Source organism: Sceloporus occidentalis, unplaced genomic scaffold (genome assembly GCF_023333645.1).
Source record: "Sceloporus occidentalis isolate IW3139 unplaced genomic scaffold, rSceOcc1.0.p SCAF_121, whole genome shotgun sequence".
In the NCBI taxonomy this organism is placed as follows: Eukaryota; Metazoa; Chordata; class Lepidosauria; order Squamata; family Phrynosomatidae; genus Sceloporus; species Sceloporus occidentalis.
Window position 1 is genome coordinate 1,998,092 of NW_028317101.1, and position 22,521 is coordinate 2,020,612.

Consider the following 22,521-nt stretch of genomic DNA (forward strand, 5'->3'; position numbering starts at 1 on the left):
AAAAATACATTGGAAATGGTACAGCATAACACCCATCACTCTCACACATTTACCAATCCACACATACTAATCCACACACATACCAATCCACCCATATACCAATCCACACATATACTAATCCACACATATACCAATCCACACATATACTAATCCACACACATATCAATCCACACACATACCAATCCACACATACACTAATCCACTCTCACTGTCACTGTCATGCTTTCCTACCTTTCCTCTTTTCTCCTTACAGCTCCTTTTCCTCCTCTTCGCTCCTCTCCTTCAGTTCTTCTGTCTTCTTCCGGTTCAGAGGGCATGGACAGCGGTGGGCGCGGCTTCAGTGTTGTGCGCCGGGATCTGACAAAAAACCCCGGCGCACAGCAGCTGTTGCCGCGCAGATCGCAAGGGAGCGGTATCGGAGGTCTTTAACCAGGGGTCTGTTAAAAACCTCAGATACTGCTCCCTTGCGAGCCTGCTCCTCCAGCAGCGGACATTACTGTCCGTCTCTGGAGGGGTGCCGGGTGCCGGCAAGTTGGCACCCCCCTGATGAGCGGCACCCGGTGCGGACCGCCCCCCGCTAGGTATGCTACTGTGTGATAGAACTACTGAAATGGTAGGGATAATGTAAGATAAGCAAGTAAAAAATAATAATTGTTATACTTTTTTATTTAAAACATATCTTTTCCCAAATCCTGCATTTTGAAGCTCCATACACTAAATAAACCTACATAATTGTGTATATATTAAAATACACTTTATGTTGTAGATGTAGTCCTTTTCTCGAAAATCTGCATGACTTTCACCTTTAGGTTGCTCAAGCAGGTAAGTTTGGGGTGAATAGAAAGGAGATAACTTGAGGACAAAACAATTACTATGACAGAAATGAAGCACCAGATGATGGTAGAAGCAAAGTCCATGTCTTGCCTGCTCCTGTTGTGTATTTATTGAATAGTAAGCCACCTAAATAGCTCTTATAGCTTCATGGGAGATGAATTGTAAATTCATAGTTTTGACAGTCACAAAGTGCACTTAAACAATGTGATCACTTTACATAAACTATTGATATCGGTATGAATTTGTTTCCATTACTTGATAAGTACATGTCACAACAATTATTACTTAGAGGGATATTTGTATATGTGCCTTTTTTGTTAACCAGCTGGAGGTTTTTTTGTACAAAGCATTGTAGTCATTTTCATAATGAAGATATATATATATATAACTGTTTGATTATATAGCTGGCATTTGAATCCCCATCACAAAACTTTCCCATAGTAAAATCACAGAATTGTCATTCTCATGGTTCCTTTTATTTTATAATAAGACGATGTTTCTTAAAATGATTCTGGAGGTCTACAAAAAGCTTCAAACAAGAACAGGTTTATTTTCTGCCATAAATTAGGGTTGTATCACAAGTATCTTTTATGCCCATAGCTAAATTCTGAAAATCTATTGATGAAAAGTGCGTTTGAAGATTAGTCAGAAATGTGTCTGATAACTCCTAGTACACTGCATTTCACTTCTAGAAACCCTGAAGGTGAAACGCTGAATGTAAAACGAAATAATCTGACATGTTTGGAGTCTGACTAGTGCGTTCTGCATCTTTGTGGCTCCAGGAGGCGTAAAGTGGGTTGCACAGGCAGAAAAGTTTTAGTTCTTGTTCTGTCTAAAGTATTAATAGGAACACTGTAATGAATTTATGCCACAGAAAAAGATAGTTTTTATCACAAGGTTTCAACTAGCAAACGTCTTTCCAGGCCTCACTGGACACTTCACTTTGGTCGATTCACGAGTGTTTGGCTTCCTTTGCCATCATTTTTAATGGCGATTAAAATACTTGCTGAGACTAAATGTGCCGCAGTTTCGTTTTACAGCTTGGTTGATACATTATGAGTTGACGCTGCTGAGTGGCCTCAAGCAATAGTGCGTCGGAGCTAACATATTTGTAATTGTAAGCAAAGGGTTTATGGACCAGTTAAAAGGGACATCACTGTAAAAATGTAAACAAAAAAATTGCAGCCACATTTGTTCTAGAATATTTTTACTATATATATTGCAGAAAAGGGTGCCAATAATATTACAAACCTGGGAAACCCTGAAATAACATATGAAACATTTGAATCGACAAAAGTATGGTGGACAGTTTAGTAACCATGTCTAAAAGTGGAGTTTTGCAGTTTCTATTGTGTAATATCAAATCTTCATAATTGGCAAAATGTATTAAGTAACAAATGTTATAAGATAACCATTTGTGCTTATGGAGTCATAAATGCTATTGTATACAGAGATGTGGTAGTTAATATAATAATAACATACTCCGTAGGTAAAGACAGGTGGGAATTAATTTCCTTAATATGAAGAGTCAGAAGAGGGACTAGTTTTGGCAAGTTTAGTGAACCATTAATAGGCAAACGGTGTGCAAATCTCTGCTGTATGCAGAAGACAAATAAAATAAAATCTATAGCATAAAAAATTACGAAATCTAATGTACTTGATGTGTGTAAACAAAACATATTGAGAGATAAATACCTTATAGTTAGGAGGGAGGTGGCAAATGATATAACAGCCAGAGATGGATCATTGCTGTTAATGTTAGTAGCACCCCGCTGGTTAAAGATAATAGGAGGAAGCTCTGCAATAGATGTAATTAAAACTATAAAATAAAGATATTGCCATAAGATAAAAACAGAGAATAATGACTGGGGGGGGTTACAATAGTGTTACTTAAAAAAATATGCCTTTTATATCCATTGCATCTTGATTGAGTTACCTTTATGTTTTTATAATTTTCCCATTGCAGTGTGTGGGAGAATTGCTGTCTGCAATGATCCGCAAGAAATGGTAACTTGGCAAACCTTAAATGTGGGTCCCGAACCGTATCTGCAAGTGTTTCCGTAGATCCATAGAAGTAGGTCTTGTCATCAAGCAATGCTGATAGTAAAGCCACTTTACAAACAATGGTAACCGTAACATACAGCACGTATTATTTAAATAGCGAAAAAACAAGCTTTGACGTCCATGGCATGTTTTGGAATTTTCATATAAAAAATTACATATATTTCATACACTCCAAATGAAACTGGCTATTCTTTGAATACTGACATTGCGATAAGCCTGATTTGAAAAGAAGAGAAACTCAGGGCATGGTGTGAAAAATACTCAACGTTGAATCTGATTATTGTTTCGTGTGCCTTGCTTGCTTCAAGTCATATATTTGCTGATTTTGTTGTTGAAAGGTCAGTTAACCCCTTTTGGATGGATTAAGCAACAGAATAAAGGTCAATGTTGAACATATCAGACAGGGGGCTGCATTAAACGTGTGATATCACAAAGCTCCAAAGAACATTAGACAAATGACAATTTGCTTTTGCTTTAAAAAGAAGCGGGTGTACACCATTACTTTAAAATGAGATTAGCACAGTTTAATATGAACAGATATTTCTCCAGGAGGATGTATTGTATTCCATGCCACAAAAGTAATAGGAGGCATAATAAAGTTAATATGGAAATATATATTCTTAACTGGGGTGAGCTGATCTACAGGAATTTCCAAAAGCGTTTAAGTCAATAAATAGCTAGACATTCATATATAACCAACCATCAGATTCTCTGTATTTGAACCAAGCAGGAAGATAATGATAAAATGAGAATGGCATATCAATAACATCGTAGTCATAACAATTGAATACTATGTATGAGATGAAGAACTTAGCGGATTTCTCCGCTTTATCAGTACAGCATGATTGATTACATAATATCCATCCAGGCCTTGTGCTACCAAGGAAAGAAAAACTTATACTTGAAAACATTAATCAAGAAAGCACAAGGTATTACTGGAATATATATTCTGCAGATCACAGTGCAGGGTCATACACCGCAGATATAGTTACATAGTTATATAGGCTGAAAAAAACTTTAGCCTTTCCCATATCTGTTAATTGCTGTTAATCCAAAAGAAGGCAAAAACAACCAGTTTGTGGCTCTTTCCAATTTTGCAACAAACTAGGGGAAAAAATACCTTCTTGACCCCAGAATGGCAGTCAGCTCTCTCCTTGGATCAAGAAGCTGTTTCCCCATTTTCCCCAAGTTAAAAATTATACCACAATTTCATTATTAAAAAAAATATTTTAGGTATTTGCCATTTAATTTAAAACTGGTTCTCTTTGTAGGGTTTGGAAATTCAAAATTCCATTCATTGACATGACCCTATATTTTGTAATTATAGTTCTTTAGGTGACATGGTGTGCATGCTTACCATACAATTGATTGAATCTCATCACACACAGCTCAACATTGAAAAGCTAAATTAAAAATTAAAATTATTTTCTAAAACACAGATAGTCCTTGAAATGTCTAATTGCCTATTTATTATTATGTAGAAAACAGTAGGATAGATAATTGAGTACAGATGCCTCTCTTTGAACAAGTGGTATATTTGGACCAGGTAGCAGTTGAACTATCTGCAAATTAAATCAAAATAAAAACCCTAAGAGACAAGCAAGACATAAAAGGAGAATCCTCTCTCAGCTGAGCATTTAATTCAGGAGTCATGTGAGAAGCAAAGAACAGATTTTTTTTCTCTTATACTTGGCAGAAAGAATGAAGCAGAGAGATTTATTGAGAAGACAATAAAATGATTTGGGGAGAGAAAGCTGGGAATCCGCAAGGCCAGTAAACAACCGACTGCAGTAGTCTGAAGAAGAGGATAAGGGATGCGTTCGTATCTTTCTTGGATACCAACACAGGAAATGTTTTAATCCGAAATATTAAGAGTGGCTAGAAAATGCAGTATTAACCAAATAGAATTAGTTTGAATATGATGCAAAAAAATACATACAGTTCCAATCTCTGAAAGAGTTGTGAAGTTTTCTGTACTTTTATTTCTTACAGTAAATTAACGGCTAAAGGTGTTATGATGTGGCGTTTGCTGGTAGAGTTACTAGGTACAGGACCAAGGTGATAAATTTAAACTGCATATCTGCTTTATAGCCACCTGTACTTCGGGGCTTACCCTGGCACTCTGAGCCATTTGTCTATTAAGGACAGCAGTGAGATAGAAAAGTATCAATCACATAATGAAAAAGTATTACTCTAAGATTTTGGACTTTGACATAAAAACAGATGAGTTCAGGAGAGAACCTGAAAGGCGTAACAGATCATTTTTATGCATTGTAAAGTTTTGAGTAGCAGTCTTTTTCTCCCAGCACAAATGGCAGAGGTTAACACAGTAATGGAATTTAAACATGCATGATTATAGGGGTACTGTGTATATATATCCTGAATATAAGGACCATCCATTAATTAAGTGTTGCCTGTTTTTTCCTGCGTTAGAAACTCAGACTAGATGGGCCAAATGGTTCTTATCTGCCATCAAATTCTGTGTTTCCATTCATTCATCTTGGAACCAGTGTCATGTTTCTAATAAGTATAATTAAGGGTGCTTGTCTCTGGGGTTTATTCAAGGTTACATTTACTTAGGTCAGCTCAACTGATTTGGCTGAAATTGAGCAGCTTATCTTATCGCTAAAGTAGACTCAGCTGTCGGCTCAACCACTGTTCATGTGTCCAAAATGGGAGTGCAATAACATAAAGGAAAAATCAAAATTGTGTGATATTTGCACTTTTATATTCTACATCAACCACTGTTCAAGCAGATTTGACTCCCAATTTGCATTGAGTTTCTATGGAAAGCATATCTTAACTTGGAAGTATTGTTGAAAAAAGGACTCCGACTCAATAAATGTAACTTGCCTCCTCAGTAGGACAACCCTTGCATCAGATACCCATAAGACGCCATACAACTTTAAAGATGGAGAACTAATAGGTTTACCCAATACTCATCACTCAAAAACTAAAATGGCTCATATATACCTGCTGTTGTTACTTAGTAATGTATATCATTCCTTGCCTAGAATTGTTATTTTTAGACTTTTTAATATACATTTTGTAAATTTTCACTATGCAGTGCCTGCTGTTACCATATATTTCTGTCCAGCACAAGCAAAATATTTTGTCTGGATAATATATTTCTGGGGCAATTTTAAATCTTTTCATTAAGAATGCTTTTTAGAATTGAACAAGCTGTTCTAGAGACTGTACATGTTGGGTTTGCATAAATGTAGGTTTATCACATTTGTGAATATATTGTATAAAACCAGGCAAATGGAATGTATTGTTTTATACTCTCAGTTTGATATATAAAGGGTTGGTCACCTGCTTTTTAGGATCTAAGCCTCTTTGAAGAGCTAGTTTGGAAAGCCTGTTTATTTTATGGATTTCCCCCCAGAAAGAAATATTCATGGTTAAAAGAGCTAGAACTAGTTAAGCAAGTGATCTACTGTGGTTAAAAATAGTCTGCAATGAAAGTCACAATCATGAAAATACACACAAGGGTGCTTTGTAGATAAGAGTGTCCTTCTTGCCATGTCAATACATTTCACCACGTCCATAAGCTTCTCAGGGGCTCTTCAAGTTTGTTGAAAGCTGCAGTTCAGTGAAACAGTTTAGAAGCCTTGTTTTTAGCAGGTTTTGTCCAGAATTACAGATTAGACTCTACCAGGTCCTTAATTAAATCAACAAAACAAAGTTGGTAGCTAAAACCAGGTTTTGTGAAAAGACAGGTAGACCTGACTAGTGTTGAGCATACAAAACCTGTTGGAAACTGGAACATGCCCTTTCTACTCCTGGACAGTCCTTACATTCAAGTCTAGCATTTTTTGTGGCAGCCATGTACAGTACCATTTGTGCACGTCATTAGTACATACATATTATACTTTCTACCTCATTGGAAAGCAACACCTATAGTTTTAAAATGAATAAATGTGTGTGCATCTTGAAAATATCATAGTCTTCCAATAAAAGCAAAATGATTGCTTCCTTTACTTCTCTTAGTCAGCTTTATTCATATGTATTCATTATCCATTATCATAATCAGGTTTTTATAATAATCATGTGGTTTTAATTTAAAGTGCCAAAAGGGGTCTTTTAAATGTTACAGATCAAATAAAATTATACAGCGTAGGTTATTAGAGAGTGATCAAACCTCATTCCACTTATTCCACAGCCATGTACTAGTTTGATATTGTTTGTCATTATATACAATATATGTTCAAATCATTTTTTTTAAAATATACCGGTATTATTTTTTTTTTGTCCTTTGTCCATTTGTGCCAACGTATTTTAATTGGGTCGCCAGTGAATGAGGATCTTAGCCTGAGATTCTCAAGTGATTATACCTGTATTTAATAAAGTCACCATCTGGTGGAACGCAACAGTTTTCAATTAGTGAGCAGTTTCTGTAAAGTAATAGAAGAACCTTTACAAGCCTCACATATAAATGTATTGGTTTATTTAAATTTATGTTTCTAATCTATTTGCATAATCTTCCAGATAATTTTATGGAGTGTTTTTCTAGTAGATAGAGCCCTGTTGTTGCTGGTCCCTCTACTTCAAGTTCTCAGAGTTTTTCAGATGTACAGCTCTGGAAGTGTAGTCATTTGTGGTCTAGCGGGTAGAACTATGGAGATCTGGCCTCTTCAGGAATCATGTATCAGTACTGAAAGACCTTCCTTCTCCCTCCTGCTGATCACTACCTATCTGGTACAGATCTGGTGGACATATAATAGCCGAATCCTCCACAGACTCTACAGTTATTGTATTCATTAAATGAATATTAAGATTATGGCTGCAATATGTGAAATATTATGAAAAAGCCCATCTCCTAAATTTGCTATGAGACTAGACTTCTTGACACCAGCTTTGCAATATTTTGTAGTACATAAAAAAAAAATCCTCATTTAGTATCTTTAAAATATTTTTAGTTTTTGTAAGCTGAAAAAATAACATAATTACCCTCTTTTTCTACATTTCCTTCCTCTAGAGGGCTATAAACATTATTTATAGTGCTAGGTGTCATAAAAAAAGAATGTGCAATCTAATTTTGTGCACAAGATTCTTTCTGATAACAAACCCATTAACTGGATTCATAAAATGCGCACAATGATGTTGTATGTCTGGAACATTTCACTATGAAGGAGAAAAAGTTTATACAAATCTCCAGAAACCATCAACCACCTTGCCACTGGACTCAGACATTTAATTGGCTTTAGGATCATAAACTTGCAAACTGCTCTATGTTCTGAAGGTTTTATCCCTCCCAAGCATGAAAAAGCCTAATGGAATTACTGTACACTTCTCTCAGCAGTTCTACGTGATATAAAGTAAAAGGATGCCGGTAAAGGAATAAAACATAATTCTGAGCAGCCCAAGAAAGCGCCAGAGAAGGTGGTATAATTTCTGGAGATTATTTTAAAAAGTGAAATCAATCATAATCAGTTTAAAGTACGATCTGAGATCAAGGGACAATCAGGGCTCCGTTATTGAAAGGGTAAAATAGCTCCATGTGGTCTATAAATGATCTTTTAATGGTTCAGCACATAACCTCTGTAGGTTGGTGCCAGGCGAGACAGTAAAGAATGTAGTATTTTTTATCTACAATCATATCAAATTCTTGGCAGATTTCATTTAAAAAAGAATATTGTAGTTTTATACAGGTGAGCAATATATCTGATATTCCTCAATGTGGTGAGGGTTAACTTTAGTCACGCAATATATCTGATATTCCTCAATGTGGTGAGGGTTAACTTTAGTCACGCAATATATCTGATATTCCTCAATGAGGTGAGGGTTAACTTTAGTCACGCAATATATCTGATATTCCTCAATGTGGTGAGTGTTAACTTTAGTCACACAATATATATTTAGATTTAGGAGTAGGAAAACAGGAGCAATTCAAAATAAGTCTGAAAAATTGCTTAACGATATCCCGGATACATTCATCGTTGATTTTTTGTAATTGGTATCCAAGTGAATATGTTTTGGTTTAGGAGGTTTCCTCTTTAAATTTATTTGATATTCTATAAATCCACAATGAAGTGCCTTCCCATAAACGTAAATATCTAAATTCCTGTGCTCTCAGCATATTTGAGCGCCTCAGTCTTTATTAATTACAACTGCTGTACCTAAGGCACAGAATGACCTTGAGATTCCTTTGTCTCTAAATTGTTCTAAATAAGGTTTTACTAATCAATACGAATTCAGAAGAAATATTAGCCGTCAATATTCAAATCCTGGCATCACTCACTAGAGCGGTGCTTAATCCTTTAATGCTAATAAAAGATCAGTAACATTTTTTTATACTTTTCTCACAGTTTGCAAGCAGGGAACATACATAGACTCATTTGAACCCTAACTGAATTACATACAAATTCTCTTCTCAATACTTCTTTCTGTACTCAAAATAGAAAACCAAATCGAGATCACTTCTTACATTTACAAAATATGTGAAAAAAAGAGACAATAAGACAAGAGAGCAGAGTGATAAGCGATGAAAGAGACAACAATACAGATTGATGAAGCAGAGGGATGTAAGGGTAGGGAGAGAAGAAAGCAGAAGCAGAGCAGGGAGAGAAAGGACAGAATAGAGATAAGGAAATATAGTGAAATGACAGCAGGAAGACAAGATTGGAATGATGAGAAAGCAGGGAACACTTGAAAACTTGGAACACCTCATATCATCATCCTTATCACCTTCCTCGTTATGGGTTATGTATAAAGAGGTTTGTTCAAATAGCTGAATGAGTTGCAACGTTTTGGCTGGATTTACACATAGCAAAAAGGCTATTGTCCACCCTGTGCTGTTGTGGCACAGACCTCCATTCCAGCTTCTCCATGACCACCTTAAACTTGAGTGCAGAGGGTGCACTTCGGGCATGGTAGGCAATCTGTCCCATCCTGAACCCTGCCTTTGGCTATACATCCCCCAAAAAAGCATGGAGATTGGAAATGTTGGGAGGGTCTAAAGTAATCCAAAAATGTCTTATAGGTGAGGCATGTTTTGTGTGAGTGGTGTCTAAGCAAAAGTTGGTGGAACATTCTTTCTCATTCTCATTTGCGAATTGGTCTGCAATCAAAAGCACCATACAATTATGCATAATCAAGAGCTCCAGTCCAGAGCACAAAAAGAGGTATAACATTGGTGGATGTGGGCAGTGCTGCTCTTCTGCCTCCTAAGGCACACCTAAATGTGGGGATCTGGTCGAACTTGTGGAGAATCCAGCCCTTTGTGTAAGATGTGTAATACCTCCAGGCAGTATAGACTCTATACATACAGAGCTTAGTGAGATAGCATGACAAGTAGTGACCCAAGATAATTTTCCATCAGAATAACATATATATATATATAAAAGGGAGAAAGAGATTTGGTTCACTACTGCAATACTTTTATGAAATTAAGTTGCTGTTTGAATTAGTACCTGTAAGCTCCACCTGGAAACGTTAGCCTTCTCTTAAAATGTGCAGTAAATATTGATAAGCCTGTCATAATAGCATTATTACTCTGACTAATCATTCTCTTTCAAGTGTCACTGTTTCATCATACTGTATGTCTCGCCTGTATTTTTTCCATTCTGTGTTATGAAGTTGAAAAAGTCATTTTCAGTAGGGTGCCGTCTTCGTGGGGAAAAAATCTTCGTATTCCACGAATATTCGCCCGTTCCTGTGTTGGGTTCGGGCGAACATTCGTGTACATTCGTGTAGAAAGGGTTAATACGGGTTTAACGCAGTACGCACTACGCAGCAGCTTTGGCGCCAGGATCTTAAAGATCCGTACCAGCAACTCTATTGGTCACCGGCAGGAGCCTCCTCAGTGTCAGGGGTTATGAAGGCAAGTTACAGTGGAGTCCGGAATGCAGGACACGAGATAGCCGGAGTCAGAGCACATGAATCAAAAAGAGCTATTTAGTAGCCAGGGTCAGGAACAAGGAGGTTAGCGGAGACCAGAATCAATAGCCAAGGTCAGTACACAAATATCTGAGAGAGACGTTTAGTTGCCAAGGTCAGGCTTCAGGAGGTCAGCGGAGTCCAAGGGTATAGCCAGGTTTGGTACAGGGGAATACAGGAAGATAGAATTCACAATGAAACATTTGTACTCCGCACAATAACTGATCACTGCTCAGTGCTGGGTTTTAAACTTGTCGCTCGGTGGACGCCTCGCGTCCGTGCGTGACGTCATCCGAGCGTGTTCCCGCCGTCTTCATTCGGGGAAGCATAATGTTTGTTGAGGGCGCGCGTCTAGAAGCAGTCACGCAGGATGCAGAGGAGGAAGCTGGAGGTGCGAGGCTGGATCCGGTACCCGTGGATAGCGGGTACTCAGGCGAGTGACTTTGACACTCTGCCATCAACCAATGAAGTGCACCTGCAGCAGTTGGTTGATGCCAGAGGAGGCCCCTGCCGGCGACCAATAGAGTTGCTTTCACGGCCCTTTAACGTCTGACGGCGATCCTACGGATTTCCGCTCCCATTAACCCCTGCGATGCTGCGTAGATAAGGTAGGCTAGATGGAGAAGGGACCAGGGAGATTAGTAAAAGAAGATGAACACGAAGATTCTTTGTGTTGTGTGTCTTCATATTCGTATACGTTTTGCCGCCACATGTCTGTTTCTTTGGTATTTGGGCTGAACAACGAAAACGCATGCTTCATGTTCGTTTTCATGTTCGCACGAATATGAATGCAAAAGTCTAATTTTCAGTGTGAGCATTCATAAATCACTAAATGATTAATCAAACCATTATGTTCCATTAAGAGAGAAACAGTCCCTCACCAATTCCAACTTGTTTGCTGTGCATTATATTTCAGTAAATCATCTCTTTTTCACTTTAATGTTTGTACAATGGCAAGGTGGAAGATTTATCCATTTGAAAGGAAGCGTCTGTGTACTTTTAAAATTATGGTGGCAATATGTATTCCAGTGCTTATTAAACTTTTGAAAGCAGCCCATTTATTGATCTAAAATAATTGTGCGAAGAGCTGCGTCGCCTTCACAAGATCTCATAAGGTCTCACCTAATAAAACACAACATCCTTTGCTTTTTTTTTTCCAGAGCTGGACAAAGTCTAGCTGCTGGCAACTAGAAAGTCCTAGTGTCCTGGAAGTCAGGAAAGAAACCAGAACCAACAGATCTGTGTGTATTGGGTCACCACAAAGAGTATCCCACAGTGATCGTATCCTCCTGTAGCAAGGGTGCTGTAATGAGGGGGGCTCAAAATAGGAATTTCATTAAGCAGGTTTTGCCACCATTTGCCACAAAAGTCAACTTCAGTGTGGTGCAATACCCTGTTAATCCTAAATTATCATCCTGAGGAGGTGTGGTGACCAAAACCTGTACAAACTGCCCTCACAGTTAATACTTTTCTTGCCTGCAGCTGATGTATCAGGAAATGAGATTGCAACCCATTTATTTATTTATTGGTTCGTCTGCTTATTTCTCTAAAAAATGGGTAAAAAAAATTGTAGTAAAAAAAAAATTACATCATCAATATAACAGAAGGACAATTGTTTTAAGTGTTATTGAATATTTAGTTAGGACGAATGTGTGATTTTTATTAATTAATTTTTATACAGTACATTAAATAATGTTACATCAACAGTATATAAAGTATCTGCAAAGCTTTGGATGACTGAATTTGCCTTTCAAGGTCTAAGCTTTAACATTGCATTAGTACAGTCTGTGACAAGCATCGATATACAAGAATTTTGGGAGTAATTGTGTTTTTCCAGCAAAGTTTTAACTCCAACTAATGCACTGGGACTGGTTATCAGTTTTCACTATACATTATAAACAGCCAACACCAGTGAACTAGACTTGTGAGATATCTTCATATTCTCCTCACCCATTGAATTATACATTTTGCAGGGCCATCTCAGCCCTCCTTGTTGGAGAAACCTGAATAGGCCCGGGGTTTATCTCTGCCCATAGCATATCCATATCGACCATAATCTTTGTTTTTAATACTATGGTTATGTGAAGCTGTTTGTACAGCTTACTTTCTTAACCCCTTAATGACAAAATGCATTGTTTTCATTGTCCTTAAGAGGTTAAACTTACGTTTATGATTTTGAGGGCCTTAAACATTTCCTACTCTATGGCATAGTTTTTTGTTGGTGAAATAATGCTTGGATACGAAATGGTCAATTAGGTGTGCCAAAATATACTGGTTTTAGGATACATGTATTAACCCAATATTGGTAGCTTGTGTTTCTAAAATCTATGGAGACCATTTTTTTCAAACAGATTTTTCCGTCTTTGAACTGAAATATTTAATTATTATTTATGGCTTATCATTTGTGTATGACATCTTATACTATAGAATCCCCTATATGCATTATTTAATGTGTTTATTCCTTTTCCCCAGGATATTTTTACCCCAGAATGCAAATTTAAGGAGTCTGTATTTGAGAATTACTACGTCATTTATTCTTCGACGATCTATCGTCAGGTAGTATCTGGACGCCAGTGGTTCCTGGGACTTAGCAAAGAAGGTCAAATCATGAAGGGAAATCGAGTGAAAAAGACCAAAGCATCTTCACATTTTGTACCAAAACCTATAGAAGGTGAGTTTTTTTTATATAGACAACCCGCAAACTGCATCTCTTGAAGGAACGGTCATCTTTACATAATATTTTGATGATTTAATTTGAAATCTAAACTCCAAACAGTTGCTTAGTGCCTTTCAGACTGTTAAGGCCCAACTCACCAGCACCCCAGGCCATTCGGCATGCATCTGAGATATCGACACAATAGGTCACTAAAATATTTAGTGATGATAGCAGCCACCATAGGGAAGCACGCTAGAAGAGCATGAAGCTAACTCCCAGTACGAGTGCCACAGGTGCACGCATGGACAATCTGTCAGGAGTTTTAAAGAACAATACACCATTTCACATACAGTTGCCACACTGATTCTTCAAAATAATGGAATTCCCTTGACTTTAAAAAATATATATATTTTAATGATGGAAATTATATAACTTTTAATCATTAAGGGCAAGAAAACCGAACGTGGGCACCACATGCAGAGGATGCTGTTACTATTCCATATACTTTTTGTTCTGAACAAAGCAATGCTTAAAATTTTTAGAACCTGTATTTCTAAGTTACAAAGCTTCATTTACTTTTGGTTAATTTGCTTTTAATAGTAACCAGATGACACCTGTACTGTATGTAAATGTAATTGTGCTTTCCTATAATAAATAAAACACATCACTAAATCTAAACATAATTGTACAGACCTTAACTAATGCTCAGTATGACAATAGAGAGATGCTCACCAAGAACAGACAGCTGCTTCATAGCCTGTCCGCCGGTGCGTCCCCACTTGGGAGCATTTTTCCCCTGTAATGGCACAAGAGAGCTACATTTTGAGATGCTCCCAAGTGGGGGCACACCGTAGGACAGGCTATGAAAGTCTGTTCTTGGTGAGCATCTCATACTCTTTTTGTCTGGTAATTTTCTGTATGGAGAAAATATAAAATTTAAACACGTCATGTAATTTCATTACAACGGTAAATAAACATTCTACATTCAATTTACAGTCATTTCTTTATATTGTGTCCAGATCTAGAACGGCTTGGCAGATTCCAATTTCTTCCAGCGCTATTGCGGTCCTGCTTTTCTCTGGACAGCTATATTTTCGCATTTTGTCAGGCAGGTCAATACACGAGAGTCGCATTCAAATTTTTTTGGCTGCCTTTACACTGTATAATATAATGTATTCATCATCAAAACTCCCACTGGGTTCTTGCCTGTTTCTTACTCAGGAGAAATTACAAAAACAGTTTTGATCAATCTTGACTTTTTTTGCACAGGGAATCCTGGCAACCAGTCTGGGTGGTTTTGTTTTTCATATTTCAGTTTCTCTTGTGCATGATAGCAGAGGTCCCAAATCTCCTAGAAATTCTGTGAGTCTCCCGGAAATGCTGCTGTTTTTCCCATATCCCTGAGGCAAGAATATGTCTGATGCACGCGCTCTCTCAGTACCTCCCTACCTTCTCCACCAACCGCATCTGTGTCCCCTTCTTCACATTTTGGCCTCTCCTTGTTCTTCTATCTGTGTCTCCCTGGTATCGGCTCCAATACCAGTCTCCCTGAAGCCTATTTTCTAAACTTGGGACCTCTGTGATAGCTGAAGTAAAATGTCTCCAATGCAAATTCACAAAAGGATTAAGCTCCTTGACTTACAAGACTTGCTTTTGGCCAAACACACCTGCTTACCAGTGGGGAAAAAAAGCACAAAAGTCAATAGGGCAATGTATTATAAGAAAAATAGAAAGAATTTTTAAAACTACACACAGAATATTTCCAAGCTACAAATCCTAATTATTTAAACTGTTTAATTTTCATTTTTTGTGTGTGGATTTTTTTTTTATTAATTTCATCAGATATTAACATATGGAGAATTTGAAACACCATTCCAAGAGAAGACATTATGTTCATGGTTAGAGATGGAACACATTCACAAAAATGTATTAACCCCAGAAAATACCAAAATAACTATAACATAGAACTCCATGTACTTGGCTGAACAGCTAAATTCATATTTAATATTTTTATGTAATACTAGATTTTCCCCTCCTGAGTGGCAGTAGTAGTGGCATACTTCCTGTGGCTTGCAACAAGCAGGAGAGAGGGAGGGCGATAAGCAGCGGCACTGCCTAAGAGTGGTCCTGCTTTTGCTCATGTCCCACACTTCCTACCGGATATATACATATATATATACACACACATTTATGGTTGTGTAAATTTATAGTAGTATAATCAAAAAGGGCTTTCTAGTGATTAATTTTACTTTTGAACTTTGATTATCTAACACAACATGCCGTTGGCACCCAGGAATGATGACTGCTGATAAAGGGCCTCTGTACGTTTATAAAGTTATTGCATAAAAATCAGCCATTTCCAGCTACAATAGTCATTTTCAACATGAACAACTTCTACACTGTATTTCTGATACATTTCATGTTATTTATTTGACAAAATTAGCTTTTCTTCCAAAAACAAGCAAGTTTCTATGTGACTTTTAAACAGTTGTGGGTGTATCATCACACTTCTGGGATCCTTAGCACAGTCCTCTAGGGCAATAAGAAACAAACCCAATATAAGCCTCTCTAGCTATATGATGCTGGCCCAGACTGACCAGTCTGAACACCCACTAACTAGATGTCCCAACCAGACCCAGCTAAGCCAGGCTCTGTAAAACCTCCCCCAGACAGCACACAAAGGTCTAGGCAGGTATTGCCTTGTTTGGCTCAAGGATGGTCTTCTTTAGGGCCTCTCCTTACCCTGGGAGCGCAGGGGAACTTCCTCTCCACGCAACAGTCTATCTGATCTTCTGGCTCCAGGGGTTTTAATGCCCATTACCTGTGCCTGATGCCGGCCCCATAGGAACCTTGGTCTGGATCCTGCAGACCTCTAGTCTCTTGGAAAAGCCGCCATGGATTTTCCACTAGAAGGGGTAATGGAGCATTGTCCCACCCTGCATATGCATGACTTGTATAGCACCTGCACCCAAATGCCAAACAAAACATCTACATGGAGTTTAAAGAATCACATTATGTATATAATGTATATGTTCTTTGAACTTTAAACACAATAACATGAATAACTTTAGTATATAGAAGTATACAATGCAGAATCTGGAATAGTGATAGCTCAGCTTTAACACAGTCCTTTATAGTGATATTATTGTGATGTGATTTCTCACATGTTAGCCAGATGTAAAAGATGTTGCAGCATCTTTGACTCTTGACTTATATATATGGTCTAACAGTAGTCAATCTACGCTAAATTCTAAATCCCTAACGTTTATTCCATATTCTATAGATTGCATTGTTTCACTATGCAAGCTAACAGAAATAAAAGCTTTGCATGATGACCCAAAATGAAAGTTGCTATAAAGAAAGCTAGCTCATATTTTTACTGGTAAAGGCCTTCATCTACAGCAGCGTTTAATATAAATGCTTACAGGCTTTGTCTCATCTTTATTTTCAGTAGTAGTATTTTGCCTTACATAATTTAGATGTTTGCACTATTTGAAGTCATAGCATCTCCACTGTGCCGCTCTCCATTTTACCTATTTAAACAGTTTGGTATTGCCAAACAAGCATGAAAAGCAAAGTGTTGGGAAATTAATAGAGGCCACTTTTTCTATAAATCCCAAATGTTTGGAGCTGTGAGGTACAGAGGTTTTTGCATGGTAAGTGACATCATAGTGTGCGAGGTAAGGAAGATACTGCTCGGCCTTTTTATGTTCTGGAAATACAGGAGACTAAAGTCACCTCGTTATCTAGAAAATGTATATAGGAATAAATGATGGCCAACAGCTATTCATTTTATTTATTCTTTGATTATTTTACATTTTTTAAGCACATTTTACTTTATTTTATTCATTTTACTGCATATGAAAAATAAGATGAATTAATACAAATTACATTTTAATATGTTTACAGTAGTTTTTTTCGAATACAATACAAACAGATGTGAATATGGGACCATTTGGTATGTAAATAAAATATTATTTAGCAAAAGAGCTAGAAAATATCAGGCATCTGTACCAGATAAATACTAATCATGAAAAAAAATACACAATTCTACCAAAATATTTTGAAAATGGATAGAATTTGAATCTCTGGACTTTTTTGGGGCAGCATTGTGGAAATTTCCAGATTTTACTGTTTTACTTATTTATTTACTTATATTGGAGATGGCACTAGAGTCTCATGAGATGCAGTAAACTATCCGCCACTTTGGCTGTAGAAGTGACTATGTTCTTCTCCCTATGAGTGTCCTGTTCACAAATACCGTGTGCCAACTATGTTTAGCATTGTATTAATGACAACACAATATATCGCATGCTGCTGCGTGCTACAACCCCTGAGATCTCATTATGTATAACTATAACTATGCAGTTCATGGGCTCCATACATTAATTCCATATAGAGCATAAACTATTTTCTGTAATGCTTATTAAATTCTGAGCCTAGTTTAGGAGAATAATGTAACAGTCTATCTTCTATTTATCTTATATTTAATTAATGGATGTTTTAATCACTTGAATTGCTGTGATCCCTTGCAATAAGGCATAAAGGGCTATTGCAAATGTCCCACATCTATGCTGTCAAGGAGGGCCACTACTTTATGGTACCTGACATTAAATCCAATGGTATACGTGTTATATAATTTCTAATGTTATTGAATCATCGAAACCTCCCTGGTTTAATAATTATTTAATTTTACTTCCGTATTTGCTCGATTATAAGACTACCCTGATTATAAGACAACCCCCCAAAATCAAAATATTAATTTAGGAAAAAAACAAAAAACCTGAATATAGGACTACCCTATAGGAAAAAAGTTTTACTAGTAAATATTAATTCATGTAAACTAATTTTCATATTTAATAAAAGCTATGATTGAGAAAAATTTATATTTTTTATTTCCTTTTATTTGCCAACCTGCCCCCCCCAGTTATGCACATCTGCCCCCAGGCTTGCCACTCTGCCCCCAGAAATGCCTTATACCCCCCTATTTGCCACTCTGCCCCATGATGTGCCTTTTAACCCTCTATATGCCACTCTGCCTCCAGAAATGTCTTATACCCTCCTATATGCCCCTCTGCCCCATGATATGCCTTATACCCCTATATGCCACTCTGGCATATAGGGGGTTAAAAGGCATATCATGGGGCTGAGTGGCATATAGGGGGTTAAAACTGCTAACAGCAATCACACTCCTATCAAGCCAAGGCAGCCAGTAAATGCTGGAACCTGTGGATGATAGTAGTGTGATTACAGCCTCCCTATGCCATGCCACCCCCCTCACACATCCATGCTATCACACACACACACTCATTCACAAACATTTAAATACTCATTCATTCCATACTTGTGCAAAAACCCTCCCCCACCCCCTTACCTGAACTGCAGATCTCCCACTCGCCGACTTCTGCAGGGGTCCGGCTGTGCGAGCAACTTCTCTGGCCCCGCCCCCAGAGGAAGGAGGGGGAGGCAGAGTTATGTGAGGACTGTGCTAGCTTCCTGTTCTCCTGGACGCTGCTCGCGACCAAAGCCCGGTAAGCAGCATGGCCCCAGCAGAATGAGGTCTGATTTGAAGACGACCTCGATTATAAGACGAGGGGGATTTTTCAGAGCATTTGCTCTGGAAAAAACCTCGTCTTATAAATCGAGCAAATACGGTATATTATAAATGTACATTATAATATAATACATTTATTATTATAACTTGTACATTTGTATTATTAAATGACAATTATAATTTATATTATAAAATAAATGACATTTATTATAATTATAATGTTATAATAAATTAAGTTTATTTTACATTTTGTCTGGGAACACTTAACTGTTACATCACACAAAAGCAACCACTGAAAATGTTTTTATCTTGTTTTGATGTGAAGAAAAATGTCTATGAGGATAATTAGTATCCCCATGGGATTATTACATTTTCCATCATAGTTAGTTTCAAACCATCATAGTTGGGTAACTTATCACCAAAAGTTGCTGTTTTGGGAATTTATGTTGAGCCAGTGCTCTCAGAAGCCTGTAAACCGTTCTTTCCAAACACAAGATGTGATTTTTGAGACAAGCCAGTAAAAACCATACATTTTAGAATGGGAACCCAGGCATGCTCTGTCCAATGGCATATTGGCCAGCATGAACTGCTACTTTGAAACATAAGCTGTGAAACAGGTTAAGTTCAGGTGCTTTAAAAAAAATATTAAGCAAAAAAACAAACAACAGCATGACTAATCTTTAAAGTTTTATTCTGCTATACTGGACATAAACACCACAACCTACCTATTACACAAAACCAAACTTCTGCACTACCTCAGTAACCCATTGTGTTCTATTACAACGTGAAACGATCATGTATTACTTTCCTTATACCTTAATGCCTTTCTCAATTACATAGAGACTGTGTGTTACAAAGTAGCATAAGAAAGTGGTAGCCTAGCCCCATGCCCTCTAAAACCCACGTGCCCCTCTGGCCATGTGAAATGCTGTGTACAGAGATATAAAAAGCATTGGTTTCAGGTATTGCCAAGACCATACATAGTGCGTATAAAACGCCAACATTTCATTGACTGCAAACTCACCTGCATTTTAAGCAGCGGGACAGTAAGAAGAAGCTTTCAGTCAGCAGATCCTTGCATTCAGCGTAATTGCATTTAAAAGCTTCTTGGTATCAAACAGCATGTAGGAAAGTAAATGAGCTCATTGAATTTTCTGATACAACATATTGGTTTTTCTTTCCCTTTTTATGGGAAAAGCAGATAGCAGGGAAACCCTGATTCCTTTGTTCGAGTGTAATTACTCATTCAGTATACAATCAATTCCCTTGGATAAACCATTAGACTTTTTCATGTTCCTATCTTTCCAGCGCAGTGAGTCTGCATACCGTATTTATTCACATTCGGCTGATGTATGGTTGTGTAAAGAAGCCCTCAATAGGCAGTGTTGAATTTATATATATATGCTTTACAGACAAATAAAGCATTTATTTACAACATTTAAGGCAGTAGTTCATAGTATCGCAAAATATTAATACCCTGACACACAGATCAGTACATGTATCATCTTTGACGACTGCGACATGACACCCTCCATAATTACTTTCCTGAGGACTAGTAAACTGTATGATTAAAAGTGAGCTGAATAACTACTTTGCTCTCTTTCAATGTTTTGTTACCTTAAAGGTCTTTAAAAAGACTTTAAATGTTACCTAAAGGGTTGCAGATCAAAATAATTGTTTGCAAAGATTAAAAAAAAACTCTTATATCATTGTTTTTTCTTTGAGAAGGTGCCCAATCTTGTTTTAGGATTTTCATGTCTTTTAGAGGCTTTCCTTAAAGATGTTAAAACTATAGTCCTGTATTTTAATAGGCTCTGCAATGATAGTGATTGATCCAGGCTTTTTGGGGGGTAAAATTGTGAGTTGGGAAATGCCTTATGATGCATTGGAGTCAAGGTGAGCAACGAAATGTATTTCTCAAAGGATTTAAAGATGCAGAAGTAATGGTAAATGTTACTTTTTGTGCAGTAATCTCTCTATATCTATGTAACATATAACATCAAACATATAAGTAAGTGGCTTGTTCCCTTAACGATTGAAACAGCAAGGCTGCATGCTTAAATCTGCCATATACATTGCACATTCCTTATTTCATAAACTGGAGAGAAGAGGATTATTCTCCATTATATTCCCGTTTTTCCACATTTGGTGTTAAGGCCAGGTCGTTCCTATACAAAACTGTTATGGTAATGTTCTTTATTAATGCTCAAGACATATATATATATAATGATAAAAACATTAATTCTTGGGTTAGATTGGATTTTTCTCCTCTGTGTCTAAAATTCTAAATAATTCTGCTGTTTTCTACTTGTGTAAATTTCTTAGATGACAGAGTGAGATTATATGTCTTAAGGTGTTTTGATTCATTAGGTGGAAAGAACAGAAAATGCTAATGGGACCAATGAAGTTTGACCCCTTGCTTTGCAAGAACTAATTGTCTTCATTTGTTTTACAGTGTGCATGTATAGAGAACCATCACTGCATGAAATTGGAGAGAAGCAAGGACGTTCAAGGAAAAGTTCAGGGACACCAACCATGAATGGTGGGAAAGTTGTTAATCAAGAGTCAACATAGCCAAGACACAGCAGTGTCCCGACAGCGAGGCCTCATTAAAGTCAGAAGTTAAACATATGAACTGACAAGGTTCTGTTGACTACAGTTTTTGAACTAAAGCATTTTTCTCTTTGGATAGGACAACAAAATGGAAATTAAATTGCCCGTGCAATACTTTGCACCAACCAGAGCAAAATATGAAGAAAACCCTTTGAATCTGGATTCCATTCACATTTTATGCAAAGTTTGCTGTGTGATCAAATAAGTTCCCATCTCTGCATACAAAAATAGAAATAAGAAAAGAAAAACAAAAATATGAAAAAACAATAAAGATATTACCTTTAAAGAAAAGTCGTGCTGGAAAATAAATGTTAAGTAATTTAATTTTTCTTTATTTACTAGATACCTGTAAGGTTAAAGATGTAAAACAATATGTTAGGTAGGAAAAGTTTTTGCTTCAAATATATGCACTAACCTTCAGTATCATATTAGGGTGCTGAAAATACACACATTTTAGAGATTTTTCTTAGTTTGAGTACTTTTCCCCCAAATGCTCCTTCCTAATAGTTTTGTCAGTTTGAGGTGTAATCACTACTTTTATGAGTCTTCCTATCTATCGGTCTTCCTTTCTACTTTATCGTCTTCCCAGCTTTTTATCCATACATGTATAAGCGTATCTCACACATGCAGCATTTTACTCATATTAAATGTACTTTGAAGCATGAGCTCATAAAAAGCACAAAAAAACTAATTATATACATGCGAGGATTTGACAGGGGCTTTTAGCAGACAAAAAAATAAAACGAACATTATGAAATCATTGTTCATCTTCAAGAGGTGATTTCACAGCATGAGACTGGAAGACAGCAAACATTTGTAAAAAGGAATAGTTTGTAATATCGGGGACCACAGCTGGTAAGGCTTGTCAGCTGCATTTTTAATGGTACATATAAAACAGTGCACAACATTCAGTGCCCTG

The 22,521-nt window shown here is 37.0% G+C and overlaps 1 protein-coding gene across 1 annotated transcript in view; it reads left to right on the forward strand.

The window, feature by feature from the left end:
• Nucleotides 1-21,563, forward strand: part of LOC149282206 (fibroblast growth factor 12-like) — a 62,811-nt gene extending 41,248 nt beyond the window's left edge. Inside the window, exons 4-5 of the mRNA XM_089498481.1 lie at nucleotides 13,252-13,450; nucleotides 21,445-21,563. Of these exons, the coding sequence (XP_089354607.1) occupies nucleotides 13,252-13,450; nucleotides 21,445-21,563 (318 nt within the window). The remainder of the gene's footprint in view (nucleotides 1-13,251; nucleotides 13,451-21,444) is intronic.
• Nucleotides 21,564-22,521: the final 958 nt, after the last annotated feature.